At 42.8% G+C, this 25,346-nt stretch overlaps 1 protein-coding gene across 5 annotated transcripts in view; it reads right to left on the bottom strand.

The window, feature by feature from the left end:
• Positions 1–619: 619 nt before the first annotated feature.
• Positions 620–25,346, bottom strand: part of LOC104594935 (mitochondrial succinate-fumarate transporter 1-like) — a 31,134-nt gene continuing 6,407 nt past the window's right edge. Inside the window, exons 2-4 of one of the 5 annotated variants that reach the window (XR_016082857.1) lie at positions 12,872–13,408; positions 10,506–10,922; positions 620–1,152 (exon numbers count right to left, since the gene is read on the bottom strand). Coding sequence is in view for 4 of the 5 variants with exons in the window: in XM_088898909.1 (XP_088755035.1) it covers positions 6,892–8,007 (1,116 nt within the window). In the remaining variant the exon portion in view is untranslated. Of the gene's footprint in view, positions 1,153–3,226; positions 10,429–10,505; positions 10,923–12,871; positions 13,409–25,346 lie in introns of those variants that run through there. The other 4 variants (XM_010255491.3, XM_088898909.1, XM_088898910.1 and 1 more) reach the window with 4 other exon arrangements.

Raw genomic sequence — 25,346 nt, 5'->3', positions numbered from 1 at the left:
TTTACACTGCTAAGAAATATAAGAATAGAGTATGGAGGCTTGCTATAGTGCAATGCACGTATGCGGTACAATGAGGCGCTTTAGAGGCGCACTTTGCTCGCACCCACATAGTCCGCCTAGGGCGGCTTTGACTTTTGATAAGAGGCTGACCGTTGATGATTTCAACGATCACCTTCTCTACTCTATGACTCCTCAAAAACAATTTAAGGAGTGTGAATCAAGTAATTGAACACAGGTTTTCAAAAAATCACTCTTGTCTCTCTTAGTTCAATATACTACCGTCTCACAAAATGTTTATTCATAGACTTTTCAACTTTGTTGGTTGTAGATTCTCGCCCAAGGCTCTATTATAACTTGGGAACGAATTTGCTTCTAACTCAATAACAAATTCAATAAAATTAAGTGAAGGCAAATAATGTTCTAAAGATAACGTCTTTAGATAGACATGCCTCAAAGCGCTTCTCCTCCAAGTTTCTATAAATCTATTTTACCAACAGTAACTCTCCCCACGTCTACCAATAATAACTCCTACATAGTATTTATGCATGGGGAGATGTTCCCAATGCACAGGAGTAGTGTGTTGTGGATAGATGTGAACAGACTTATTGTGGGCAAGAGATTTGGAGTCGTTATTGCTTTCCTTTTTTTTAACCTTCACTTTGAAGTTTTTACCAAAAAATTACAATATTTTCCAGTCATTCCGGTGGTATATCCCACCAAACTTCAGAATTTGACTAAAGCTTAGCCCTTTGACAATCAAGTGAACAACCCTGTTCACAGTTACAACCAAAGGAAACAAAACCAAAGAAAGAAATAACAGACTTAATCAGATGTAGCCGAGTTACACAACACCAAGGAAGCAAATGATCATTCCCACTAGCGAAGACAACAATTACGCGAATCTGACTTCAATGCTAACAACTTCCAATCTTGCTTCTAGCAAAGGAGAGTGTTGAATTTGCTCCTCATAGGCCACACCTCATGCCAACTTCGAGCACATTGCAGCCATGAATTGAGAACATCTTTGCATGAATGACAAAATCAAGTATAGAAGATGTTCTCAATGTACAGCTGAAAGTGGTATGAGGTTTGTGTGAGACGTGCTCTGTGAGGAGCAAATTTGGATTCCTTTAACCATACACAAAAAGCCACCTGCAGCCACGACAAATTTATCATTATTAAATGCAAAGCCAAATGTTCCATGCACATCATTAACAATACCTACATCACATTGAATGATTAAGTGCCTTGGAGCCTCACTTGCCTTACACATGGATCTAGATTTATTACCTAACTCAGGAGACAGCACTCCTAAGCTTGGAAAAGCAATTTGAGAAAACATGATTCAAAACCCACTCACAAGAGCGCAATACATTGTTGAATAGAAAATCATTGCGAGCCAGCTAAATCAAATTTAAACATTGAACTTGATTTTGAACCAGAATTTAAAAAGTGAAAAGGAATTATTCTTTGTTTTACTTTTCTTTTGGCCATTCTCTTGTGTATCATGACTGGGTTCCCTGTAAATCCCAATCAAGGTTCAAAATATCGATATATCCAATATATTGGTAGAGGTATATCAGTAGTTTTTTTAGTTTTTTTCGAATCCGGTTTAGAGGGGCCGGTTTAAGGGTCCATCCATCCTCTGAACCAGTAAACCCCAATATATCCTCTGTAGGAGTGTATCAGGAAGTTCCCGATATGATATGTATCGGCCAATACAGGCTGATATGTATCGATACTTTAAACCTTAGGCCCAATAGGAGAGGCTAAGAGACCTGATGACTTGATGAGAGGGCTGGGAAAGAGTAACGAGTAATGGAGAGAGAGAGTTAAGGAGGAAGCAAGAAAAGGGGATTGATTGATCCACTTGGAATTGTGCCACCCACAGCTCAGCACGGCCCAGCCCACATTGCACCACCTCTATATCTACCTGTAGTCATTTATTGATCCACATGGAATGACAATGGTCTAGATGTGTGGTTCACCGTGTATTTGTATGACAACGGAAACAAATTTGAAACAAATTTGATTGGAGCCGGGCTTCCTTCAAACAAAAAAAACATCCCAACACGTTCCAACATGACCTGTGTCCGCACATCTCACCATAAGGCTGAGATCCATCATGCATGAGATGTGCACAGATCAGGTTGGAACATGCTGGGATAGTTTTTTCTGTTGGTGTTATGTGCAATGGATGCTACAGCCACGCATTGAATATCTCCCGTCATTCATGGGGAGATGTTCCCATAGAATGGTTGTAGTGCTTTATGGGAAGGGTTTGTAGGCAGGGGATCCGGAGTGAATGAATTATATGTGCAAGAACCAAGAAGTTGGAGATTTCAAATAAATTCTTCTTTTTTTTTTTTCTCTTTGGAATAATCATTCATAGAAATTCCTTATACCATTGTCATTTTTTGGCTAACAGGCATGCCATTGTCAAGTGAAGCTACCAGCATAGATACAGACGTAATGAAAGACATTGCACTGAGAAAATACCTAGACTACCCACGAAGCACCCAGATGATTTACAGTTATTTTTGTTTTGATTGGATTGCCCTTTGTATCCAACCATAACACTGTATCCAGGGACAATAGTTTTAAATTCTTCCTCTTTTTTATGCTATCATCGGTTTCTGGTATCCTTACCGGCATATAATTGGCCGCCGGTGACCAGAGATCAGTTTGCAGCCATTTCCACTTGCTACATGCTTCCTATAAACTTGATAGTACTCTTAAAAAAATTCTGCTATTAGTAGTCAACTTTTACATTCCACTTGCTACATGTACTCGGCCATTTATTTTTGTGTAATAACCTAAAACAAGTTCTAATTATTAACCTTCTGGTTGCTTTGTACTTCGAGATGTCGCATGTGATATAGTGTTTTTGAATAAAAATTATGCATATAAAGTAGCTGATTAATTGTTTTACCAAGAAAAAGTAGCTAACTAAAATTGTCATGATCGAGGTTTTTTCATATCATATGGGTGTTATAAGGGAGGAGATTTTTCAAGAGAAGTTTTCCACCGGAGACAACAGACGCCTCAATCCTTCTTGGCCAAAGAGAGCAGTCAAAAGACCGACCTTCTGTTATGGGCCCGGACGTAGGATCTCGTCACGGGGCGGTTTGTGGGGAAAACTCCTTGCCTTTCCCTTTGTGAGTTGACCCTATGATGGCGGACTGAGGGGTGATTTGTTTAAGAGATCACCTAACTCTCCTTGCTCTTTTTTTTGACTGAAAATTCGATCCCTTTATTGAATAAAATCAGCTCCTTAAATAGGAGATTACAAGAGGGTTTCCTTCTTGTATTCGGCCAAGGTAGTCCCTCTCTTATCGCAACTTAAACTTCTATCAAAACTCAAACTCCTACTTCTAAGGGAAACACAAAAATAGGGGATAAGGGAAAGGTACAACTGGCGTTGGCGAGCAGGGCTGCTGTGGCTGGATAAGAGTGGGCCCACCCGGATGAGTTGTCGTGTGGGCCACGCTCTATCGTTGGCGCGAGCGTCTCTCCTTGCTGCTGCTATGAGGCGTGTGTTGCTGCCGTGTGGTGCGTGCTGCTGCCAGGCGGTGCGTGCCGCTAGGCGTGCGGCTGGCAGACTGTACCGCGGCGCATTGACGGGCGGTGCGTGCCGCTAGGTGCGTAGCTGTGCGCGCTGCTGCCTATGATTGCGACGCAGCGTGTTGCCGAGTGTCGTGTCCATAACATTACACCCCTCCTGGACAACGAGCTTGTCTTCAAGCTCGAGGTTGGGGTAGGCATTGTGCAGGTCGGTCCAGGGGATCTAAGTGGCCTCCGCTGATGGTAGTCCGTCCCAGTCTACTAGAACTTCGAAGGTGCCCTGATTGATGCGCGTCCGAACCAGAGCTCTAGGTTGGAGGATGGGTCTGCCGTCCTTGAGAGGGGGTAGAGGAGGCACTTGCGTTGGGGGAGTCCCTATAAAAGGCTTTAGTAGGGACACATGGAAGACGTCATGGATTTTACTGTGCTCTGGCAGTTCAAGTTGATAGGCAACCTTCCCGATCTGTCGAAGAACCTTGAAGGGCCCGTAAAACCTTGGGGTCAGCTTTTGGGGGCCCCGTCGCCTGAGGAAGAGCTGCCGGTAGGGCTGGAGCTTTAGCCAAACGAACTGTCCTGGCTGGAAGGTGACCTCGCGGCGGTGCTGATCGTAGGCTATCTTCATACGTGCCTGTGCCTACAAACGTAAGGAGACTTCAGCCAGTAGGGCATCACAGTCTTGGAGGCTGCGGTCCACTTCTTCCAACCGTGTTGAACCCGGTTCGTAGGAGAGAAGACGAGGAGGGTCTCGCCCATACACCACGCGGAAGGGAGTCATGCCAAGGGCGAGTGGTAGGATGTGTTATAGCAGTATTCGGCCCAAGGATGGCAGTCCACCCAACGTCGTGGTTGGTCCCCTACGAAGCAACGGAGGTACATTTCTATGGTGCGATTGACAACCTCCGCTTGCCTGTCCGTCTGTGGATGATAGGCGGAGGAAAAGGCTAGGGTCGTGCCCTGTAATCTGAATAGCTCCTTCCAGAAGGTGCTGGTGAAGACTGCATCCCTGTCACTGACGATGGACTCGGGCAGCTCATGTAGGCGGAAGATGTGTGTGAAAAAGGCATGGGCCACAGAAACTATGCTGTAGGGGTGGGACAATGGAATGAAATGAGCATATTTGGAGAAGCGGTCCACCACTACGAATAAGATGGATTTCCCACCGACTTTAGGCAAGCCTTCAACGAAGTCCATAGAGATATCGGCCCAGATCTGCGTTGGGAGTGAAAGAGGCTACAGGAGTCCTGCTGGGTGTAAGTTCTCCCACTTTTGTTGCTGACATACGGAGCAGTTCTGGATGAAATCCCTAACCGAGCCTCGCATACCATGCCAATGAAAGTCTGCACGGACGCGGTGTAACGTCTTCTGAACCCCTTCATGGGTGGCGTTGTGGATGTTGGCGATGATAGCTGGAATCAAGGGGCAATCTGTTGGGAGATACACCCTTCCTTTGTACAGCACAAGTCCCTCGTGGATGGTCCAGTTTGGTTTGGTCGTGCCAGACTGCAATTCTTGCACCAGGTTTCTCCACGTTGGTGATTGGGGCAACACGCTCCTTAGGTCCTCCAGTAGGGTCACGCAGGGCTAGGAGACCGCGTAGAGGTGTGCCGTGTCCTCTTCACGCCTGGACAGCGCATCAGCGGCCCGGTTAGAGGCTCCCGCCTTGTGGTCTACGCGGAAGTCAAACTCTAGCAGTTTGCTTGCCCAGTGCTGTTGGGGTGGAGTAGCAAGCCGTTGCTCTAGAAGGTATTTGAGGCTGTAGTGATCTATCCTGACAATGAAGGGCCTGCCCCACAAATACGGCCTCCAGTGCTGGACGGCCTTGGCCAGTCCGATCAATTCGCGCTCGTAGGTCGGTAGCTTGAGGTGCCGATCTGCTAGTTTGTGGCTGAAGAAGGCTATGGGGTGCTCTTGCTGTTGCAGTACTGCACCGATGCCTATGCCAGACGCATCACACTCCTCCGTAAATTCTTGGTCAAAGTTTGGTAGTTGCAGCACGGGGGTAGTGGAGAGTGTGTCCCTTAGGTTTGTGAAGGCGGTGTTAGCTGCCTCATCCCATTGAAATGCATTCTTCTTCAACATCTTGGTTAATGGGGCCGCCAGGAGTCCATAGTCCCTTACAAACTTGCGGTAGTATCCCGTGAGCCCCAAGAACCCGCGGAGAGCCCTAATGGTCTGAGGCTTGGGCCACTCCCGAATGGCTTGAATCTTGGAATTATCTACCGAGACTCCTTCCCTGTTGACTATATGGCCCAGGTAAAGGACCTGCGGTTCTCCGAAGGAGCACTTGGTTCGTTTTAGGAAGAGCTTGTGCTGTCGTAGCAGCTCCAGAACTATCCTTAGGTGACAAACGTGCTCCACCCACGAAGTACTATAAATTAAGATGTCGTCGAAAAATACTAGGACGAACCTGCGGAGGAGGGGCCGAAATACCTTGTTCATCAGGGCCTGGAATGTAGATGGGGCATTGGTGAGACCAAAAGGCATGACCAGGAATTCAAAGTGGTCGTGATGCGTTCAGAAGGCTGTTTTCTCCACATCTTTAGGGGCCATTCGGACCTGGAAGTAACATGACCTGAGATCCAGCTTAGAAAAGTACTGAGACCCGTGGAGCTCATCTAGCAGTTCGTCTACCACCGGGATCGGGAACTTGTCCTTGATGGTTCTACTGTTGAGCTCCCTGTAGTCCACACAAAATCTCCAGGTGCCGTCTTGCTTTGGCACCAACAAGACTGGTGAAGAGAATGGAGAGCGGCTGGGGCATATGATTCCCTGTTCCAGCATCTTTGTACACTGCCTCTCTATCTTGTCCTTCTGTAGGTGCGAGTAGCGGTACGACCTCACGACAACGGGTCCTGTCCCTGGTATTAAGGGAATCCGACGGTCACACGACCGGCCAGGTGGAAGGCCCTTAGGCTCTGAGAATACGTCTGAAAAATCGGCAAGAAGCCTCTCCATCTCTGCGGTGTGCAAGGTGTCGCCATGGAGAGTACGCACATGTGATTTTCTTGCTCTCATCTTGGTCTCTTTCTAGGTGACCCATTTCCCATGTAAGTCAAACGTCATGGTCAAGGCACTGAAATTCCATAGGATGGGGCCGAGGGTGATGAGCCACTTAATTCCCAACACTATGTCGAACTCGTCTAGGGTCAGTACAAATAGATCTGCGAGGAATGGTTCAGAATCCACATGGATTTGGATGCTTCGGCAGATCCCTGGACTGTGAACTCTCTCCCCATTTGCTACCGCCAACTGGAGCCGCGGTCTGTCTTCCATTGGTAGCTTCAGTTGGAGCGCAGCCTGCTTGCTGATGAAGTTGTGGGTGCTCCCTTAGTCAACCAGAATCCTTACCTGTTGTCCTGCCACCTGGGCCTGCAGCTGCATGGTTTGGGAGTTTTGGACTCTAGTGATGGCATGGAGGGAGATCTCGAGTTCTAGTGCCGCATGTTCCTCTTCTTCATCCTCCAGCTCGTCCACCAGAAGGCAGAATAACCGCTTGCAACGGTGACCGGCTGAGTACAACTCGTCATAGTTGAAGCATTGGCCCTTGGCTCGGCACTCCGCCATCTCGGCCCTGGATAAACGCCTGATGGGAGGTGCTGTCGTGCTGCTACCCATGTTAGTTGCAGATCGGGTAGTGTTGCTGGTGAAAGGGCATTGTTCCCTGTTGGCAGCCATTGAACGCCCTCCTGCTATAGACCTTGGGTTCGCCCAAGTCGTTGCGGGATGCCCCATGCTGGACGGCCCTCGGCTGATCTGCAGCTTGCGCTCGAAGGCTCGGGCCAGATTCATTGTTGTGACCAAGTTGGGTGGGCTCTGCATCTCCACATCAACTCTCAGAGGTTCAGATAGGCCGGTTGTGAACATATTCACCTGCTGGTCTGGCCGAACTGAAGAGGCTCTAGCGAGAAGGGTCTGAAACTGCCGTTGATACTCCGCGACGGTCCCGGTCTGCTTGAGGTTAATGAGCTCCCCCAAAGGGTTGCTCGTTAATGGGGGCCCGAACCGGAGGAGGCAACACGACTTGAACTGGCCCCAACTAAGGCCTGGTTCTTCCTGTTCATCGGTCAAGTGGAATGCTGCCAGGCTGACCTTGTCCTTATCTTCCGTGCGCTGATTGCAGAAGAATTGCTCACAACGGTACAGCCATCCGAGTGGGTCACCGCTGCCACTGTATGAGGGGAACTCCAAACGACTGTATTTGGGTATGATTGCTACTGTTGGTGTGTCGTTCTGTCGCTCACCGGAGCCCTCTGTCTGATCTGGGCGGCGGCTGTGGTTAGTGGCTGCCCCTTCAGGGCTCCCTTCTCTGGTGGAGAAGTATAACTCCAGTAGACGCCGAAGTTCCCTGACGTCCTCTTTAACTTCTCTTACCTCCGCGTGATTTTCCACGAGACGATGTTCCAGCTCGTGAACCTTGGACGATAGCTGCTCCATGTTGCCCATGACACTTGGCTCTGATACCAAAATGTTATGGGCCCGAGCGTAGGATCTTATCACGGGGCGGTTTGTGGGGAAAACTCCTTGCCTTCCCTTGCCCTTCCCTTTGCGAGTTGACCCTATGGTGGCGGACTAAGGGGTGATTTGTTCAAGAGATCACCTAACTCTCCTTGCTCTTTTTCTTGACTGAAAATTCGATCCCTTTATTGAATAAAATCAGCTCCTTAAATAGGAGATTACAAGAGGGTTTCCTTCTTGTATTCGGCTAAGGTAGTCCCTCTCTTATCGCAACTTAAACTTCTATCGAAACTCAAACTCCTACTTCTAAGGGAAACACAAAAATAGGGGATAAGGGAAAGGTACAACTAGCATTGGCGAGCAGGGCTGCTGTGGCCGGATAAGAGTGGGTCCACCCGGATGAGCTGTCGTGTGGGCCCCGCTCTACCGCTGGCGCGAGCGTCTCTCCTTGCTGCTGCTGTGAGGCACATGCTGCTGCCATGTGGTGTGTGCCGCTGCCGTGTGGCGCATGCTGCTGGCGAGTTGCGGTGCGTGTTGCTATCGGGCGGTGCGTGCCGCTAGGCGTGCGGCTGGCAGACTGTACCGCGGCGCGCTGCCAGGCAGCTTGTACCGCGGCGCGCTACCGGGCAGTGCGTGCCACTAGGCGCGCTACCGGGCAGTGCGTGCCACTAGGCGCGCCACTGCCTGTGATTGCGACGCAACGTGTTGCCGGGTGTCGTGTCCATAACAAGAGCATTGGGACATGTAGATTGATTAACTGACACAATAGAAACCATTTTTGTTCTTTGGCCTTTGATGAATCGATTTTTCGGTGATGGCCAACTTTTTGGGCTAAGTACGTCATCATTTGGTCTGCTTCCAAGTGGCCGATGACTCAGACAAAAGTGGAGAACTTTAGCTGTCGAGCTGAGTCGAGCTGGGCAGGCTAGGTGGCGAGCTACCTGTGAGGTGCCGGGCTGAGCAAGTGGCGAGCTGCTTGTGAGGTGCTGGGCTGCCCAAGTGTCGAGTTGCCTATGAGGTGTCGGGCTGAGCAGGTGTCGAGCAGCTTGGTGGCGAGCTGAATTGACGAGTTTCGTTGCTCTTTAGAGACCTGCAAGGAACCAAATGTCAGAGGACCTGAGGTGGCTAACTCGACGAGGTCGCTCTGATGCTTAAGTCAGTACTCTCATAGTAGACTGCGAGCTAAAAATCACAAAGTCTGAGAGCTATAACTTGCTTGCTTGCTTCCCTGCCTACCATTGGGGTTGGTGCCTTTATATAGGCAATGTTTGGTGTGGGCTTCATGCACCATATCCGAGATTTCTACGAGGTTGTCTAAGTGGTTCAAGATTCCTGGAGGTAACCGCCATGCACGTTGACCACTCTTCGGATCGTTCGGCACATGGGCCAACTTCCAAAAATCGTGGGAGTGTTAGGATATGCATGCCGAATTTGTCAGTGAGCACGTCTCGCAGGTCGCCTGGTCGCGCCAGTGCCAGGCCGCTCCTGTGCCAGGCAGTGCCTGTGCCGAGCCGCGCCTGTGGTGGGACACCATCAACTTGTCTAAGGCAAGTTGTTGCCAAAGTGGTTCCGGGTGTCACCTATTTGTTCTGAGGTGCCATGTGTCACAATGTCATAGGAGGGCCAAATCCACCCTCATCATTTGCCCCCCCACTCCCGAGCTGAAAGTAACTCGGCGAAGGGAGTAGATTTCTCCTTTTGGCCCAGAATGAATAATTCAATGAGCTCGTAAGCGTCAATTCAATTCCTTAGGCTCTGCGAGAGACTCGTAGTCCGCTCCTTGATTTTGCCCATGCCGAAGAGGCGACTGGTCTTATATGGTGAGGAGGTCTTCGCTAGTTCGATATTTTGGCCCTTAGGCTCTGGGAGCGACTCGTAGTCCACTCTCCTTGATCTTTGATTTTTCCATACCGAAGAGGCGACTGGGTCTTGTATGCCCATGCCGAGGAGGCGACTGGGACTTATGTGGTGCCGAGGTCTTTTTTCAGCTCGCCCGTTCGCGCCTGGAACAGGTCGCCAAGTCGCGCTTTTGCCAGGCCGCCAGGTCGCACTGGGCCAGGACGCCAGGTCGGCGTCTTAGAGCTACGGCTGTGCTGCATCAGCCTCGTTAGTGACGTCGATTACCCACTCCTACAAGAAGCTACTAGGAGGTCGACCTACGGGGGCAACACTACTGACTTTAGGTCACCAGTTCGCACGAGAGCCTTGGAAGGCTCGACCGGCAGGGGCGTCCACGCAGTTTGTTGGCCGCCAACTCCCACGGAAGCCACGAAGAGCTCATCTTTGTATAGGGTACCTCGCAAAGAGGACTGATGAGGCTTTATCTGAGTTGAAATAAAATTGGTAGAACTGCTTAGTCTGTTGGCCATCAACTTCCTGCATATTCTTTGAGTTCATAAAAAATGGAAACTAAAAAGTGAGAGCTTTTAGTAGAACTTAGCTTTCTGGAAGAAGAGGACTTAGTGTTTCAGAGGATGAGAACTTACCTTTTTGTAGCGTTTCCCACAGACGACGCCAATTGATGAATCGATTTTTGGGTGATGGCCAACTTTTTGGGCTAAGTACCTCGTCATTTGGTTTGCTTCCAAGTGGCCGATGACTCAGGCAGAAGTGGAGAACTTTGGCTACCGAGTTGAGTCAAGCTGGGCAGGCTAGGTGGTGAGCTGACTACAGTATCGAATTGCCTATGTGGTGCCGAGCTGACCAAGTGGCGAGCTGCCTGTGAGGTGCTGAGTTGAGCAAGTGGCGAGCTGCCTGTGAGGTGCCGGGTTGAGCAGGTGCCAAACTGCCTGTGAGGTGCCGGGCTGAGAAGGTACCGAGTTGCCTGTGAGGTGCCAAGCTGCCTAGGTGTCAAATTGCCTGGTGGAGAGCTGAATTGATGAGCTTCGTTGCTCTTTAGAAACCTGCAAGGAACCAAATGTCAGAGGACCCGAGGTGGCTAACCCAGCGAGGTCGCTCCGATGCTTAAGTCAGTACTCTCAGTTGACTACGAGCTAAAAATCACAAAATCTGAGATTTTGTTTGGCGTGGTGTTGGTGCCTTTATATAGGCATTGTTTGGCATGGGATTCTTAAGTCAGTACTCTCATAGTAGACTGCGAGTTAAAAATCACAAAATCTAAGATTTTGTTTGGCGTGGGCTTCACGCACCATATCTGAGATTTCTGCGAGGTCGTCTAAGTGGTTCGAGATTCCTGGAGGTAACTGCCATGCACGTTGACCACCCTCTGGATTGTTCGACACGTGGGCCAACTTCCAAAAATCGTGGGAGTGTTAGGATATGCATGCTGAATTTGTCAGTGAGCACGTCTCGCAGGTCGCCAGGTCGGTGCCTGGGCCAGGCCGCCAGGTCACGCCTGGGCTAGGCTGCCAGCTCGTGCCTATGCCAGGCTGCCAGCTCGCGCCAGGGCTAGGTTGCCAGCTCATGCTTGTGCTAGGCTGCCAGGTCCCGCCAGGGCCAGGTCACGCCTGTGGTGAGACACCATCAACTTGGTTAAGGTAAGTTGTTGGCAAAATGGTTCCGGGTATCACCTAGATATTCTGAGGTACCATGTGTCACAATGTCATACGAGGGCCAAATCCACCCTCATCAGCCATAATTCCGATGCATGGCACAATTAGAACTTTTAAGATGTCACTGGGTGAGTAATAGGTGATGGGTTGGGATTAGTTTGGTTTTGTTCAATTTAAAATGTCATAAACTTCATTTAATTTAGGTTTTGTTTAACAAAGCCTGTGCATCATACGGTGCCAACCCGTGCATCACAAAATTCTCAGCCCAGCATGATAGGGGTTCGAGTGGGGCCTGGCATGATCACTTGCTACAGTGTCTGGACAGCATAGCCTGTCTCATAGGCAATCCAACCCACTTTACAACTCTAGGTAGATCCCCCACCTACAAATAGGGGTGTTCTGGTTCAGTGTGGTTTAAATATATCAGACCAAACCAATAAATTATGATTTGAGAAATTTCTAACCCAAACAAAACCGTGTTGACATGAAAATCAAACCAGATCAAATTGTTTTATTACAATTTGATGTGGTTTCTAAAACAGTTTGGAGAACTTTAGACCATTCTTTTATTTTATTGCGCTTAACCCAATTAGAAAACCCAAACAGGCAAATAGCACCCCTAAATATTAAAATTAAAAATTTTATTATAAAATATAAGAGTTTATTATATATTTATAATTTTATACATTTGATTTAGATATATTATGTTATATACATAATATTTATACATATGGTTTATAAAATCCAAAAAAGCAAACCAAAACAACAAATCACAATTTAACAAAATATGAAACCGAACCAAACTGTTTTCAGGTACAAACCGAACCAAACCACAAATTTGATTTGATTTGGTTCAGTTGCGGTTTGAACCAAAGAATGAACACCCCTAGCTACCAACATTTGGGAGGCGTATATAAAGTATGACAATATTCCAAATCTTTTGTCTAAGTTGCATTTTTAACCTAGGAAAAAGTAAAGGGTTTTTACTGATTCCTTCCCTTCATAAATTTTTATAGAACCTATGATAATACAGAGGGGGTCAAATCAATGATTTCTTTCTTCCGCCTAAGTGTAGGATATTGGTTAGTTCCTCACTTTGCGTTGGAAGCTTCACGGTACCAACTCTACATCATAACTATACGGTTAAAACTTATTGAGAAACGCATTTGCACTAGAAAACTTCATTGAGAATTTCAAAAATTAAAATCAAGAATCAAAAGATCCAAAACGATTTAAAAGGAAACGAACGGATACTGAAGAGGAACTAAGCAATGGATACATGGCTTTAGGCTTGCAATTCAATTAAGACTAGAGGCAAGCAAAGAAATATAGTGACGTACCTACAACGTTGCATTATGTATATGCCTCCTCTCGTACAGGCCGGTCACTTGGTCAGCCACAGCCCACATGATGGCCTGGCCAGGGGGGATCCTCATGAGCCTAGGCAGCAGACCTTTCCACAAAGCATGCAATCCCTCCTCCGCAAATATGGTTCTGATGGCATGAAACATGCCCTTGTACTTCAGATCACCCCCAGATCGGCTCTGAGCCATCAACCTTGTCTTCACAACATCAAAGGGGCCTGTGCATACAGGACCTGCAATCCCTGCCAGGAAACCTGATATCATAGACTGCCATGGTTGAAGGACCTTACCATCTTCTTCATGTTTCTTCCACAGGATAACATCAAATGCATTCTTGGCTGTGAACATGGCAGCCTGGTTTGTCCCATTGCGCATAACAGTTGGTGCTGCCCCTGCCCAGAGCCCAAGAAGTCCTTCCTCACGGACTATCATGCGAGCACAATGTACAGGACCCTTGTATCTTAAAAGCTCAGGACTTAGTCCTTTCTGTTGCTGCAATCGAATCTTCACTACCTGCAGATATCAGAGGCAATTTCAGCTTACAGTAATTTTCTTTTTCTTTTATATTTGGAAACAGTCAAATAGAAGAGAAAATGATATACTCTTGTGTCAGTTCACAATTGGTGGCTAAGATGAATTTAAATAGAAAAAATTAAATCTGAGGATCAACCAGAAAAACCTGAACACGTTTAAGACCCATGAGATTGACAGCCAGAAAAACCAGGCTGCCAACTTCACACATTTTTCAAAGACCACAGATCAGGTCATAGATCCAGATTATCAAATAATAGGCTGTCCTCAGAGTTGCAAGGATTCTGAACCCCATATATTGAAACATGGGACAGATAAGAATCAGTTGTTTACCTTGTTACAGGCAGGTATAGGTGGAAGAAATGAGCATGCAAGCTCAAACTTTGTAACAGTACCCACTTATTTTCTTTTTATATATCAAAAATAAAAATAAAAAACAGAAATTGTCAACTCCCAATAGGACATGCAGATCATGACTGCATACCAACCATAAATGTTAGCTTGCAATTGCTGCCCATCAAAATGGATATAGGTTTGTGAGCACCATGTTGATCAGTTATAATATCATTTCTAAAATTTGCCAAGTGGGATAAGCAATTTGATTGCAACCACAACAATCAAATTTTAAAAGAAATGACAGAAAAATGACATAACTAGTTACTGCCATGTTTTGTATAACATAGCAGTAATGGATATGGACCTAGCCTTTGGCATTTTTGCACAAAATGGCTGCTCTCAGACTTGAACAAATGCTCTCAAGATTATCATCCCGAGAACCGAGATATTACCATCACACCACGCTATGGCTAAACTGAAACTAACCCACCTAAATTCCCTGTATAAAGGTCCATTTGAGAAAATACAGCTTTTATGTGAGCCAGCCAAATGAAGTATCTTTTCAAAACCTTGACTCTTTCTAGCTTTCCAAAGGTACCAAGAAATAGAAAATGGCCATTCTACAAGGCATCCCATGCCTCTTTGCAAATGCCATTGCTTGTCAGTTTTGAATGTGCTCTGAGAGATTTGGAAATAACATGGAGTATTACCTTGGCATGCAACATGAGCACCAAATACTTAAGTGGCAAATGTTGCAAAAGTCAACCGGAGAAATCACAGCAGAGGGATACAGTCATACCAATATTAAACTACATAATAGTAAAAAGAAAAAAGGAAATTAAAACAAAAGCTGGAAGTGAAATTTCAACACCTTATTGGATATCCAACTGCTGAAACAGTTTTTTCTTCCCTAAATTCAGCTTGAAGCATCACCAGCTTGTTACAATAAGTGCTAGAAGTGTTCTGACAAGTGCTTTCACTACAGCTAGACCGATTATGCTTAAGGTCTCCAATAACATTGCCTAGAAGAGCAAAACATCCCGGATAAAATGGAGCAACATGGGTTTAGAGAATTTGAAAAGAGAAATATTGGGATGGTTACATGTCTCCCTTCAATTACTTGTACTACAGCCAAAAAGCTTGCCTTCAACTTAAGATTTTGTTTTCTTCCTCTCAAAGAAATAAAGGCGTACTAGAAGGACCATTCCACTAAAAAGTCAAATTTCACTTTCCAAAGATTCAACTTGTTAACCTTTTCTGTGCTCCACATGAGTTTTATTAAGAAGGAGACATCAGATAATCAGATTAATGCACTTAAATTGGTTCATATTTTGACAGGAAAAAAAATTAAAACATCTTATTTAAGCCATACTGACACCAATGCTAACACTATGCACCAAACAATAACTCTGCACCAAAGATGATGTCTCCTTGTGAGATCACACACAGAATAAATCTGATTCCAACTTTTCAATTCACTCTACCATCCAAGTGAGTGTGAAAAAGTGAGAGACAGAACACTCATGAAATAGTGTCATTAGCACCATTATGATCGCTAACCAAGCCTTATCTCAACTATATGGGGTACATGTATCCTATTTCGCCATTCCGTTCTGTTTAATTCCATATCATCGTTAAATTATTGGCACTTAAATCATTTCTTACTACTTCCACCCATGTCCTTTTTGGTCTACGCCTAGCCCTTCTAGCCCCTTCAGCTTGCAATAACTCACTTCTTATGGGTGATGTTGGTCTTCTATGCATGTGACCAAACCATAGGGGTTATCATTCTTGGCCCAGCACGGAAACCCGACCCGGCCCAAGCTTGACCTGCAATATAATATATTATATTTTATTTTATATTAAATGTTTATTATTTTATATAAAATATAAAATTAAGTTTTAACATATAAATATAAATAATAAATAAATATTAATACTAATAAATTGACACATGTCAACACGTTGTTAACACTTGAACCAACTTAAATATGTGGATTGCCCTCTTAGGCAAGGCCTTCATTCTCATTGCCTAAGCAATGTGGGACTTGGAAAAACATTCAATGGTAGCATTCACTAATTAGTGTTGCTCCAAGTCCCACATTGCTCAATAATGGGAATGAAGACCTTGACTTCATCTATAAAAGGATAAGTAGGACAAGCCAAACCGACTCTAGGAATTAAATGAAGCCCATGCCTTTTTCTTGTTTGTAGGCCCAAAGCTTGGCTAAGCCCTATTTAACTTGGGCTTGTGCCATACTTTTTGCATGTATTACATGTTATTTAATTAAAAATTTTTAAATACATTAAATTTTTATTATTGAATGTCATAAGCCCAAACTCATTTCTCATTAGGCCTGGAAAGCCTGTAAGCCCAGCCTGGGCCTGTGTAGGGTAGGGCTTGGGCTTGCAATCTAGGCCTAGGGTGTGAGCCAGGCTCAGGCCAAGGTTAAAGCCCTTATCATTGGTGCTACACCCGGCCCAGGCCCGGCCCATGATCACCCCTACCTAACCATTTTAATCTACTTTCTCTCATTTTATCACCTATTGGAGCTACTCCGAGGTCCCTTCCAATGACTTCATTTCTGATCCTATCCTTTCTAGATTTTTCACTCATCCATCTCAGCATACACAGCTCATGGACTAGTGGCATGATTATGAACTAAGGAAACCCCTGTTGCTCTTGAAGAGATGAAGTAAACTCCAATAAAAATTCCACTTAAATGTAATAAACTCCAAATAGCAAGCAAATGTGAGCATACAAGAAGAGTTACATTCCAGTGCTTCTCTCAGGCATTATCAGTCATCATCCACACGTAAGAGTAATGGCATGTTTGGAAGTTAATCCCCATTGTGAAGCTATTTTCAACAGCTTTGGGTGCAAAAATAACCAACTATCATAAAAATCCATTGTTTGATGTAATTGTAAAATTTTGGCTGGCAAGTGTGGTAACATGGGTTCAAGTCTGCAAGCAGCCACTTTGTGCAAACTGGGCCAAAGGTTATGTCAATATCCCATCCACCCCTCCCAATACCCCAGACATTACATGTCCGAACCATTGAGTCCAAGCATTCACTAGCAATTACAAAGAATTTGTCTTCCTTTCACACAAGGATCAAAATTTCACAACGTATCAGCCGATACGTATTGTATTGGTGACCCACCGATATACGGAATACAAAGTGTTTTGGGGTTGACCTATTTCAGGGGGTAGACAGGCCTTACAGACCGATATGCCCCACTCGGCGTATCAGTCTGTATCGATATTTAGAACATTGCTTGCACAAAGGCACCTTCACCTGGTGAAAAATGAAGCTATGTCAGTATGACCTACATTCAAAATACAAGGAGCTATGCCACTTCTAGTCAGACCACTGCAATAAAAATGGCATTGGCACTTATACCAATATGACTAAAATACAACACTTGGTTATGTAACAAAGACACTATTTCTCTCCTTAATTATTCTCAATTTTAATTAACCATGTTGTTTGATGCTTCCAATTTATCAAGTTGTGGTTTTTCATACCACTTCAACAAATTTAAATTTCTTTGGAGTTGGTTCAATTTTTCCACCGCCTTATAGAGCACATAAAAATACAACTAGGGGTGCAATCAAATTGAGTTGAGCCAATCTGAACTTCAGTGTGATCTTTCAAGTTGAAAATGTTGTTGGTCAAAATTGTTCGAATAACTAATCGAACTTGCCCTGAGATTTGAACCCAATTAGCATTAAACTCAAATCAAGCCCAGTTGATCAGGAGCCTGAACTGTTAAAGCTTGATTCAATTGCACCCTTAAATACAATGATAGTGGAATGATTAATTGGAAAGTGTTACGGTTAAAAAGGTAAAACTGCAAACTGCTAGGAATATAGTCTTCATAGTTGTCAAGGCACTGAGGTGAAGCTAGACAACAGGAGAGCACTTGGTCACATAGGGGCCCGCCTAGGAGAAGGATTTTTTAAAATAGAAAAATAAATCTGAGGATAATTCCCTAGGTTTCTTATCAACCAGCGATCATCATTTTTTTGCTCTCACATTTGCTTGCCACTAGTCCATGAGCTGTGTATGCTGAGATAGATGTGTGAAAAAAACTAGAAAGGATAGTTTTACAAGTTTTTTCCTGTTTATCAGTTCAGGTTTTGAAGTCTTAAAGGGTTCAAGACTTGGGGTGCAAGGGGTACCTGACTAAAAGAATTTACACAGCATTTTGCCCAGACCATCAGTCCATGCCTGTTCAAATTTTATTAAATGGTGAACTCAAGTTGTGTGTAAATCGAATACAAACAAATAAGAAAATAATAAGAAACTAGTATATGAATTATGAAAATATTATAACCCACAAAAAAAATTAACAGTTTGGTATAAAAATGTCTATTGTAATACCGCAACCACACACACACACACACAGAAATATATATATGAGGGTGGGCCTTGGCGCAACAGCAAGGTTTTAAATTTCGCAACGTATCGACCGATACGTATCGTTTTGGAAGAGTTCCGATACACGGAACATGTATAATTAGATGGTTTCATATTTTTTCATACGTATCGACCTCATATCGGACCGTTTCGGGTATGTATCGGCCGATACAACTCAAAATGGTCCGATACGCACTATGTATCAACCGAATTTAATTTCCCTCTCCTTTTTAAACTTAAATTTAATTTCTCTTCTCTCTCTCATTAATATCAATTTTAATTAAGCCTTAAAGTTTGAGACGTCACTAAAGGCTAATATTATTTAATTAAATGTTCATTTGAGTTACCTTTAGTTATGGCAATTAATATGTCACTAAATGTTATTTAAGTCAAATAACTTGTTAAAAAGCACAAACTGAAGGTAACAAGTTTCGAACCCAAGTCATTTTCTTACAACAATAATTAATTAACCATTATGCCGACCTTAATTGCTTATTAAAACATGTTTTTTTATACTTAAAGTAATCTTTCTTGCCTTGGTGGATGTTTCCCAACAAATGCTAAAATTTGGTTATTAATATTTATATAATAATAAGATGAATACAAATTATATTTATTTATTAAAAATTAAGGTATATATTAACTTGTATACATAATAAATATTATCTAAATCTATATATAATAAATATTAACTAATAAATAACTTAAAATAATATTAACTAATAAATATTAGTATATATACACACATATACATTTTAGTTCTTCTATTATTTTTCAACGATTACTAATTATATCTCGATACTTTATATAAATCATTAAAGAATGGTTTTTATGTTTAGATAAATTAGTTATAATCACATAAAACTCATTTTTACTGTTGTTCATATTTTTAAGGATTTTATTTTGGATTTTCTAGTGTATTAATGCATATCTTGATTTTTCATCCGTATCTATGCGTTTCCAAAGCGTATCTGGATACGTCTCTTAAAATTACCTTTCCGATACACCTTGCATTTCCGATACTTTGAACCTTGGTTGGTTTCTCCATTGCGACCTGGGTAACCAGGGTTCAAATCTTGGAAACAGCCTCTCTGTATGTGCAAGGGTAAGGCTGCTTACATCTGCCCCTCTCCAAACCCTGCATTAGCAAGAGCCCCGTGCACTAGGCTGCCCATTCTATATAATATGACACAAGGTGTTCAGGCAAGGGTGACTTTCCATGGGCACATTGCCTTGAAAGTAGGGTAGTCTTATCATCCACAATCCTATTGCCTCCCAAGAAGTTATCTTGATTTTTATTCACTTTGAAACTGACCCCTAGTGTGAACTATATTACTGCACAGCCCACACTAGTAAATGAGTGTTTCAGCTATGAAAATCAACTACAGATAATGAAATTTCTCCATCCCTTCCTCTCTCTCTCACATACGCACACAATAAATCTATCTACCCTATCATTTTGAAATGTTGGACAACCCAACATAGAAATGCTTGCCACCAAAATCTAAAACTGGTTTCCCATGTGATTTTTGCAGGAGAAAGAGGACCAACTATAAAACCTTAATAAAAAAAAGTGTGTACGGATTCAAGTACTTTTTCCTTGACCGTAGAAAGAAATGCCACAGTTTACGACTCGCAAGGCATATGAGATAGTTGGTGGTAATGTGGTCTGGTCCGTCTGGAGTTGGTGTGAAGTCCCCATCTTAGAAAGCGTGTCAATTGTTGGGAGAAAAAGGACTCCAGGTTCTGGGAAGCCTACAGAAGTGGTGCTCTTACAGCCAAATCCTATGATCCCTTACTTTTGTCCTAGCACAGGACCCTAAGCTGTCAATGTTCTGGGACAAACAGACAAACCCAACCCAACCAGACCCCGGGTCTGTGCATTTTGAGTCCCAATTATAATAAGGCTGACATTGGTTTTACCTGTTCCAACCCAATTAAGGCCCAATCTGATCATGAACACACATATAAGATATCTAAAACTATCATTTTAAAGGGGATAAATAAGATATTTTTAGAAGACAGAGTAAGAGGTTTTGCAGATTCATTGTTAAATTACCAAGCTAAAGGCTTGTCAAGTATAATTAGGTCTTATCTGATCAGACTCAATAAATGCGACTAAGAATAGGGTCAGTTCTGGGTCTACCATTTGTGGATCCTATAGGTTCTAGGTTGGCAATGGGCCTGTGTATTTTCTTATCAGGTTGGGACCATGTCTACCCTGTCCCTGTCCACACCCAATCCATTAACAGCTCTACAGGATACACCAGGTCTTGTTTTTCATGTAGACTGCAACTCTAGATAAAATCCTTGCAACCAACCACTTGACCTCATGTAGGACTTTAAAAACATGTGTGCTTTGCCACGTAGAGGAATATGTTTGATTAAGTCATTTAAGCAAGGAAAAAACCATGGAAGAAAAAATCAAATCTCTTTTTTCATATTCTTCAACTAGTAGAAATACCATAACTTCTGTGCTTGGGATTTTGGTTTTTTTTATTTTTTCGAGTTTATTTCAAGTTTGTTGGTTTCTTAGGGACTGGATTTTGGTTTAAAGGGTCATATTAAGGCATTTTAGAATTCCAAAAACATGAAGATGTAACCATGTCAGTTTTATCTCATCCGATTTTTGAGGGCCAAACTTATTCATTTTGGATATTTTGGTACCATTGGAACTATACTTCCTGCTTTTGCACAACATATCAAGTATAATCCCATCATGAGGTCAAGGGTGAGATTTTGGGAAGATCTTGATGGGGAAAACTCATCTCTGAGCCAAGCCTATCCTAGAGCATTTGCTTTGTCCACCAATAAAAATAAAACCATTTCTGAGATGGTTTCCTTCACTAATGACCAACAAGTGTCCCCAAGAATTTAGGTCTTAGATGGGGGCTGAGGTATTCTGAAACCACAGAAGTCATGGACCTTTTAGAATAATTAAAATTGGTTTTTCTCCATCCATCTGGATTAGAAATAGAATTCAGTCTCCAAACCCTAGTGGTTCTTTCTAATACTTCCTTTTCTGAAACACTTTATGAAATTATTACATGGTTCCATCATTTTCCAGTTAAAGCTGTTTGGAGGCCCCTCTCCCCCAAAGATAAAGGCTCGTTGCAGGGGAGCAGCATTTGAGGATCAAGATTATCAACAGTTGTGAGATTCTCTAATGAAGGCGGAAGACCTGACATTTGTCCCCACATCTTTGCATTTTTCTGTTTCAAGAGTGAGAAGAGAACAAATCACCTCCTCTCGCTTTGCCAGTTTGCATCTCATGCATGGAACCACTTTATTCTCTTTTTTGAGGCATCTCAGATGCCACCATCAAATATATCTGAGTTACTTTTTGACCAGTTGACCAAATTTCACACTAAAAGGCGTAAGTTTTGTGGAAGAGCATTAAAACAGCTATTTGTGGAGCTTATGAGGTGAGAGGGACACTAGCACTGTTAGACAATAAATGAATAAAGTACATTATTGTTTCATGTTCTTATTGGTGTGTTTTTATGAATTACTCCTTAAACTAGACACTTATGAGATTCATGTTAGTTTAGAATGCTCTCAACCATTGGATAGACTTGGGGAATTTATCTTGACAAGACTGACACTAGTGTGTGACCAAACTGGTGGAGCAACTTGTCTCAGTTGCTAGGGTTAGACCCCAAGCACAACCAATGGGTGTTTAGAAGAAACATTGAACCTAGACCAATTTCTAGTTATGCCCTGGACCTTGGAGATAGATGGAAAAAACTAGAAAGTTGCACTTAACCCCAGACTTGATTATGATTCTGCACTAGATTTTGGACTGAGTTGTCTTTGATAATGCCAACTAGTGAGATCCATCAAGGGTCAAATATTTGGGTATGTTGGGGTAGTTTAGGAAATTACTTAAGTGGGTGATCATAGTTATAGGATCGACCCCTTTGTCAGACAAAGTGAATATCAGGGTTTACACTCTCTTTGATGGAAACCTAAACTACCAACAGTAGATTTCAACTGTATTTGAAATCTAATTTGCAAAATGTATTTAACTGCTATATTACTATTTTATGAAAAATGTTTGCAAAAGGTTTTAATCCTAGGATCCATCCAAGCAGAGAGTGTCAGACTGCATTTTGTAGTCAGGGAAGAGGCCATTCCCTGTGGGCAGTGTTTTGATGATTATGGGCCAAGAAGTTAGGTGTAAGAGACAATTGCAGTGCTGATTACCTGATAGGATTTATCTTACATAAGTCCATTATCCTTGGGTCATAGGGTGAGAGAATTCGGCCTAACCTCTTCGAAAGGTAGGGCCAAACCCTTATGGACTTGTGTGAGACCTTTGTGGGTCCTAAGCCATACAATGTTCAAGCCCAAAGTGGCCATGCAACACCTTGGGACATGAACTATTAAAGAAAATGGACATAAGGCCCATTGCTAATATGGCTAGTTAAGATATCACATGATAGTTTATGTTGTCATGTGATTTGGGTTGAAAATGGGCATGGATAGTATGGAGCACCCATTCTCTTAAGAAGATAATGCTTGTCAATTAAAAATAAAGTCCTAATCTAAATTGGATTTGGATCAACTCCTAATTAGATTAGGAGACTGCTCTATATAAGGGACTAAGAGGGGAGGGGCAAATTCACTAGTTCTCTCCAATCTCTTGCTCTCTTCTCTTCTCCCTTGCCTTCCAGAAACCCTAATTCGACCCAGCTGTGATAGGGACTGATTTCCATCAGTTCTCTACTGTGTTTTTTCAAGAAAAACATCAAAGGATATCAGATTCACATACCCACATCAATCCAAGCAAGTTTGGAACCAGTTTTGTCGAAATAGTGTTGCTGAGTCGGCTTCACGTACACTACACCATCTTCAATTGGAGGCTGATTTTGGGGCTGATATTGGATGTAAACTACCACTCTAGGAGCTACACACTATGGTCTCCGTATTAGGTATGATTAGTTTTAATTTGGGTTTCAAATATGGTCCAGTTCAGTGCAAGATCGATCCCGAAATTTCAGATTTCAAAATCACTGAGAAATTGGTTCTTGGGTAGAAAAATTTTTTAAATTTAACCAGCCACCAAACCTGGTTCGGACATGTAAAACCCGATTTCTAACCTTTCTAAAAGCACTTTTTAGAATAAGGAACAAAGAACATATTCATTGACCTTAGGGGTGTCAATGGACTGGTTTTGGGTTGGACCCCATCCAAATCAAAATCAATTTGGATGGATCGGACAGATCAAATAAGACATTGAATTGGACCTGTCCAGACTTAATGGTCCAAAGTATTTATTGGATTGGATTGAACCTGGTCCATACATAATGGATTTATATTGGATTGGGTCAGATTGAACCAATATCCAGTGATCCAGTCCATTGATAGAACATAAGAATACAAGTGTCAAAGAACCAGGTTTGCATTGGAACCAATCTAAATTAAAACCAATTTGAACAGATTGGATGGTCCAGACATTGAATTGAATTGGTTCAAAATGGTCCAAAGCATTCATTGGATTGGATTGGACCTGGTCCATCTATAATGGACATATTGGACCAGACCGGATTGGACCAAATCCGGTCCTATTGAGACCCTAATTGACCTCATCACGGAAAGTATCATTTATTGGGTATTGGTTCAAGCAGAACTCAATGGGGCTATTAGATTTTAATGATTGCACTGCAAGCTACCTTGGAAGTTCAGCCTTTTGGAGGAAAGGAGGTTGTTAGATATGGCAGGGAAACATTTTACTAAGCTTCCCAGTGCCATAGTTTTCAAGGCGCCAAGGCGAGGCTAGGCAACAGGGGGCGCCTAGGCGATGGATTTTTTTTAAGTAAAAACATGTATCCTAGGGTAGTTCCCTAGGTTCCATAATCATATTCCCTTAAAAAAATCCATAATTTTCATAAGTATAAACTTCATGTTAAAGTATAGAAAATCAATATATTCCAACATATTCATAAGAAAAAGAAGAAAAAAAAAAGAAAATTCGAAAATTATAGGGCTGAACCCTTATTTCTGTTATAGGAAAAGAAGAAAAGAAAAGGTGGAAGAAGAAGAAGAAGAAGAAGAAAGTAGTATACAAAAACACAAAATTAGTAGAGAAAAAGAAGAAAATGTGTTGGCTGGACAACATTTTATGTTCTTTCTTACTTATGGTTCAGGTTTTGAAGTCTTTGAGGGTTCAATACAACATTTAGCAATGTTTGTGTTGATTAAAACCTAACAAATAAGAAAATAACAAAAATAAATTAGTATATAAACACACAAAATGAATATTTTAGTTTAAAACTGTCTATTTTATAATTATAACCTCAAAAAATTAAGAATATAAAAGTTTGTTATAACACACTATAGAAAACTGCTTGGTGATTGCCTAGGCGTCGCCTTGACAACTATGCCCAGTGCAAATTGGTTCTGGAAATCCCTTAAAAGCAGAACTGATAGCTTAAGTTTAAGCTTCAAACTTTCCTTAATAGCTGACTGGACAAATATACTTGTTGTAGGGAATTGCCTAGTAGTCATCAACTGGCTAAGGTCAGCAGAAGAGGTACCTCAGACACATAGGTTTCTGGCTTTCTGGTTAGAGAAGCAAGAGAACTAATCCAATACCATGATGATGCAATACAAGCCAAAAAGAAACGGGAAATACTAAATATGCATTTTTTTTTCTAAATATGTTGGACTGCTTATCATGGAGATTTGTAAGAGATTAATGAAGAAAGAAGAGAGAGCAGGAAAGATGAGAGAGAAGAAAAATTAATATCTTGTTATTTATTCCAGTGACCAAATTGCAGACTTACAAAACCATATGAAAGAAAAACAATTGAGTTTTAATCCAAAATAGATTATCCTATTTCTTATGCAAGTAAAAAGGTCACAAAGGAACTTAGGAGTTTCTAATCTTCTTCCTTAAATGGGAAACAAGAAAGTATAATATCTTTCATAGAGGTAGATAATGTTTTGCATTCCACTTGCAACTAGACTACGTGACCCCATTAAAAGTAGCCAACAGAAAAGAAAGAACTCAAAAGGGATGTCATTTGGAGTGGTTCAAAGGAGAGAAATTTCAATTTGGTCAATTGGACAAAAGCTTGCTCCCTCAAAGCATACGGAGGTTTGGGTAATAAGGAGAATTCAGCTAGTGAACAGAGCTCAATTTGCCTAGTATTGG

This window comes from Nelumbo nucifera, chromosome 2, assembly GCF_055504915.1.
Source record: "Nelumbo nucifera cultivar China Antique chromosome 2, China Antique-T2T, whole genome shotgun sequence".
In the NCBI taxonomy this organism is placed as follows: domain Eukaryota; kingdom Viridiplantae; phylum Streptophyta; class Magnoliopsida; order Proteales; family Nelumbonaceae; genus Nelumbo; species Nelumbo nucifera.
Note: the sequence above shows the minus strand (reverse complement) of the source record. Positions and strands in the feature narration are given on the sequence as shown.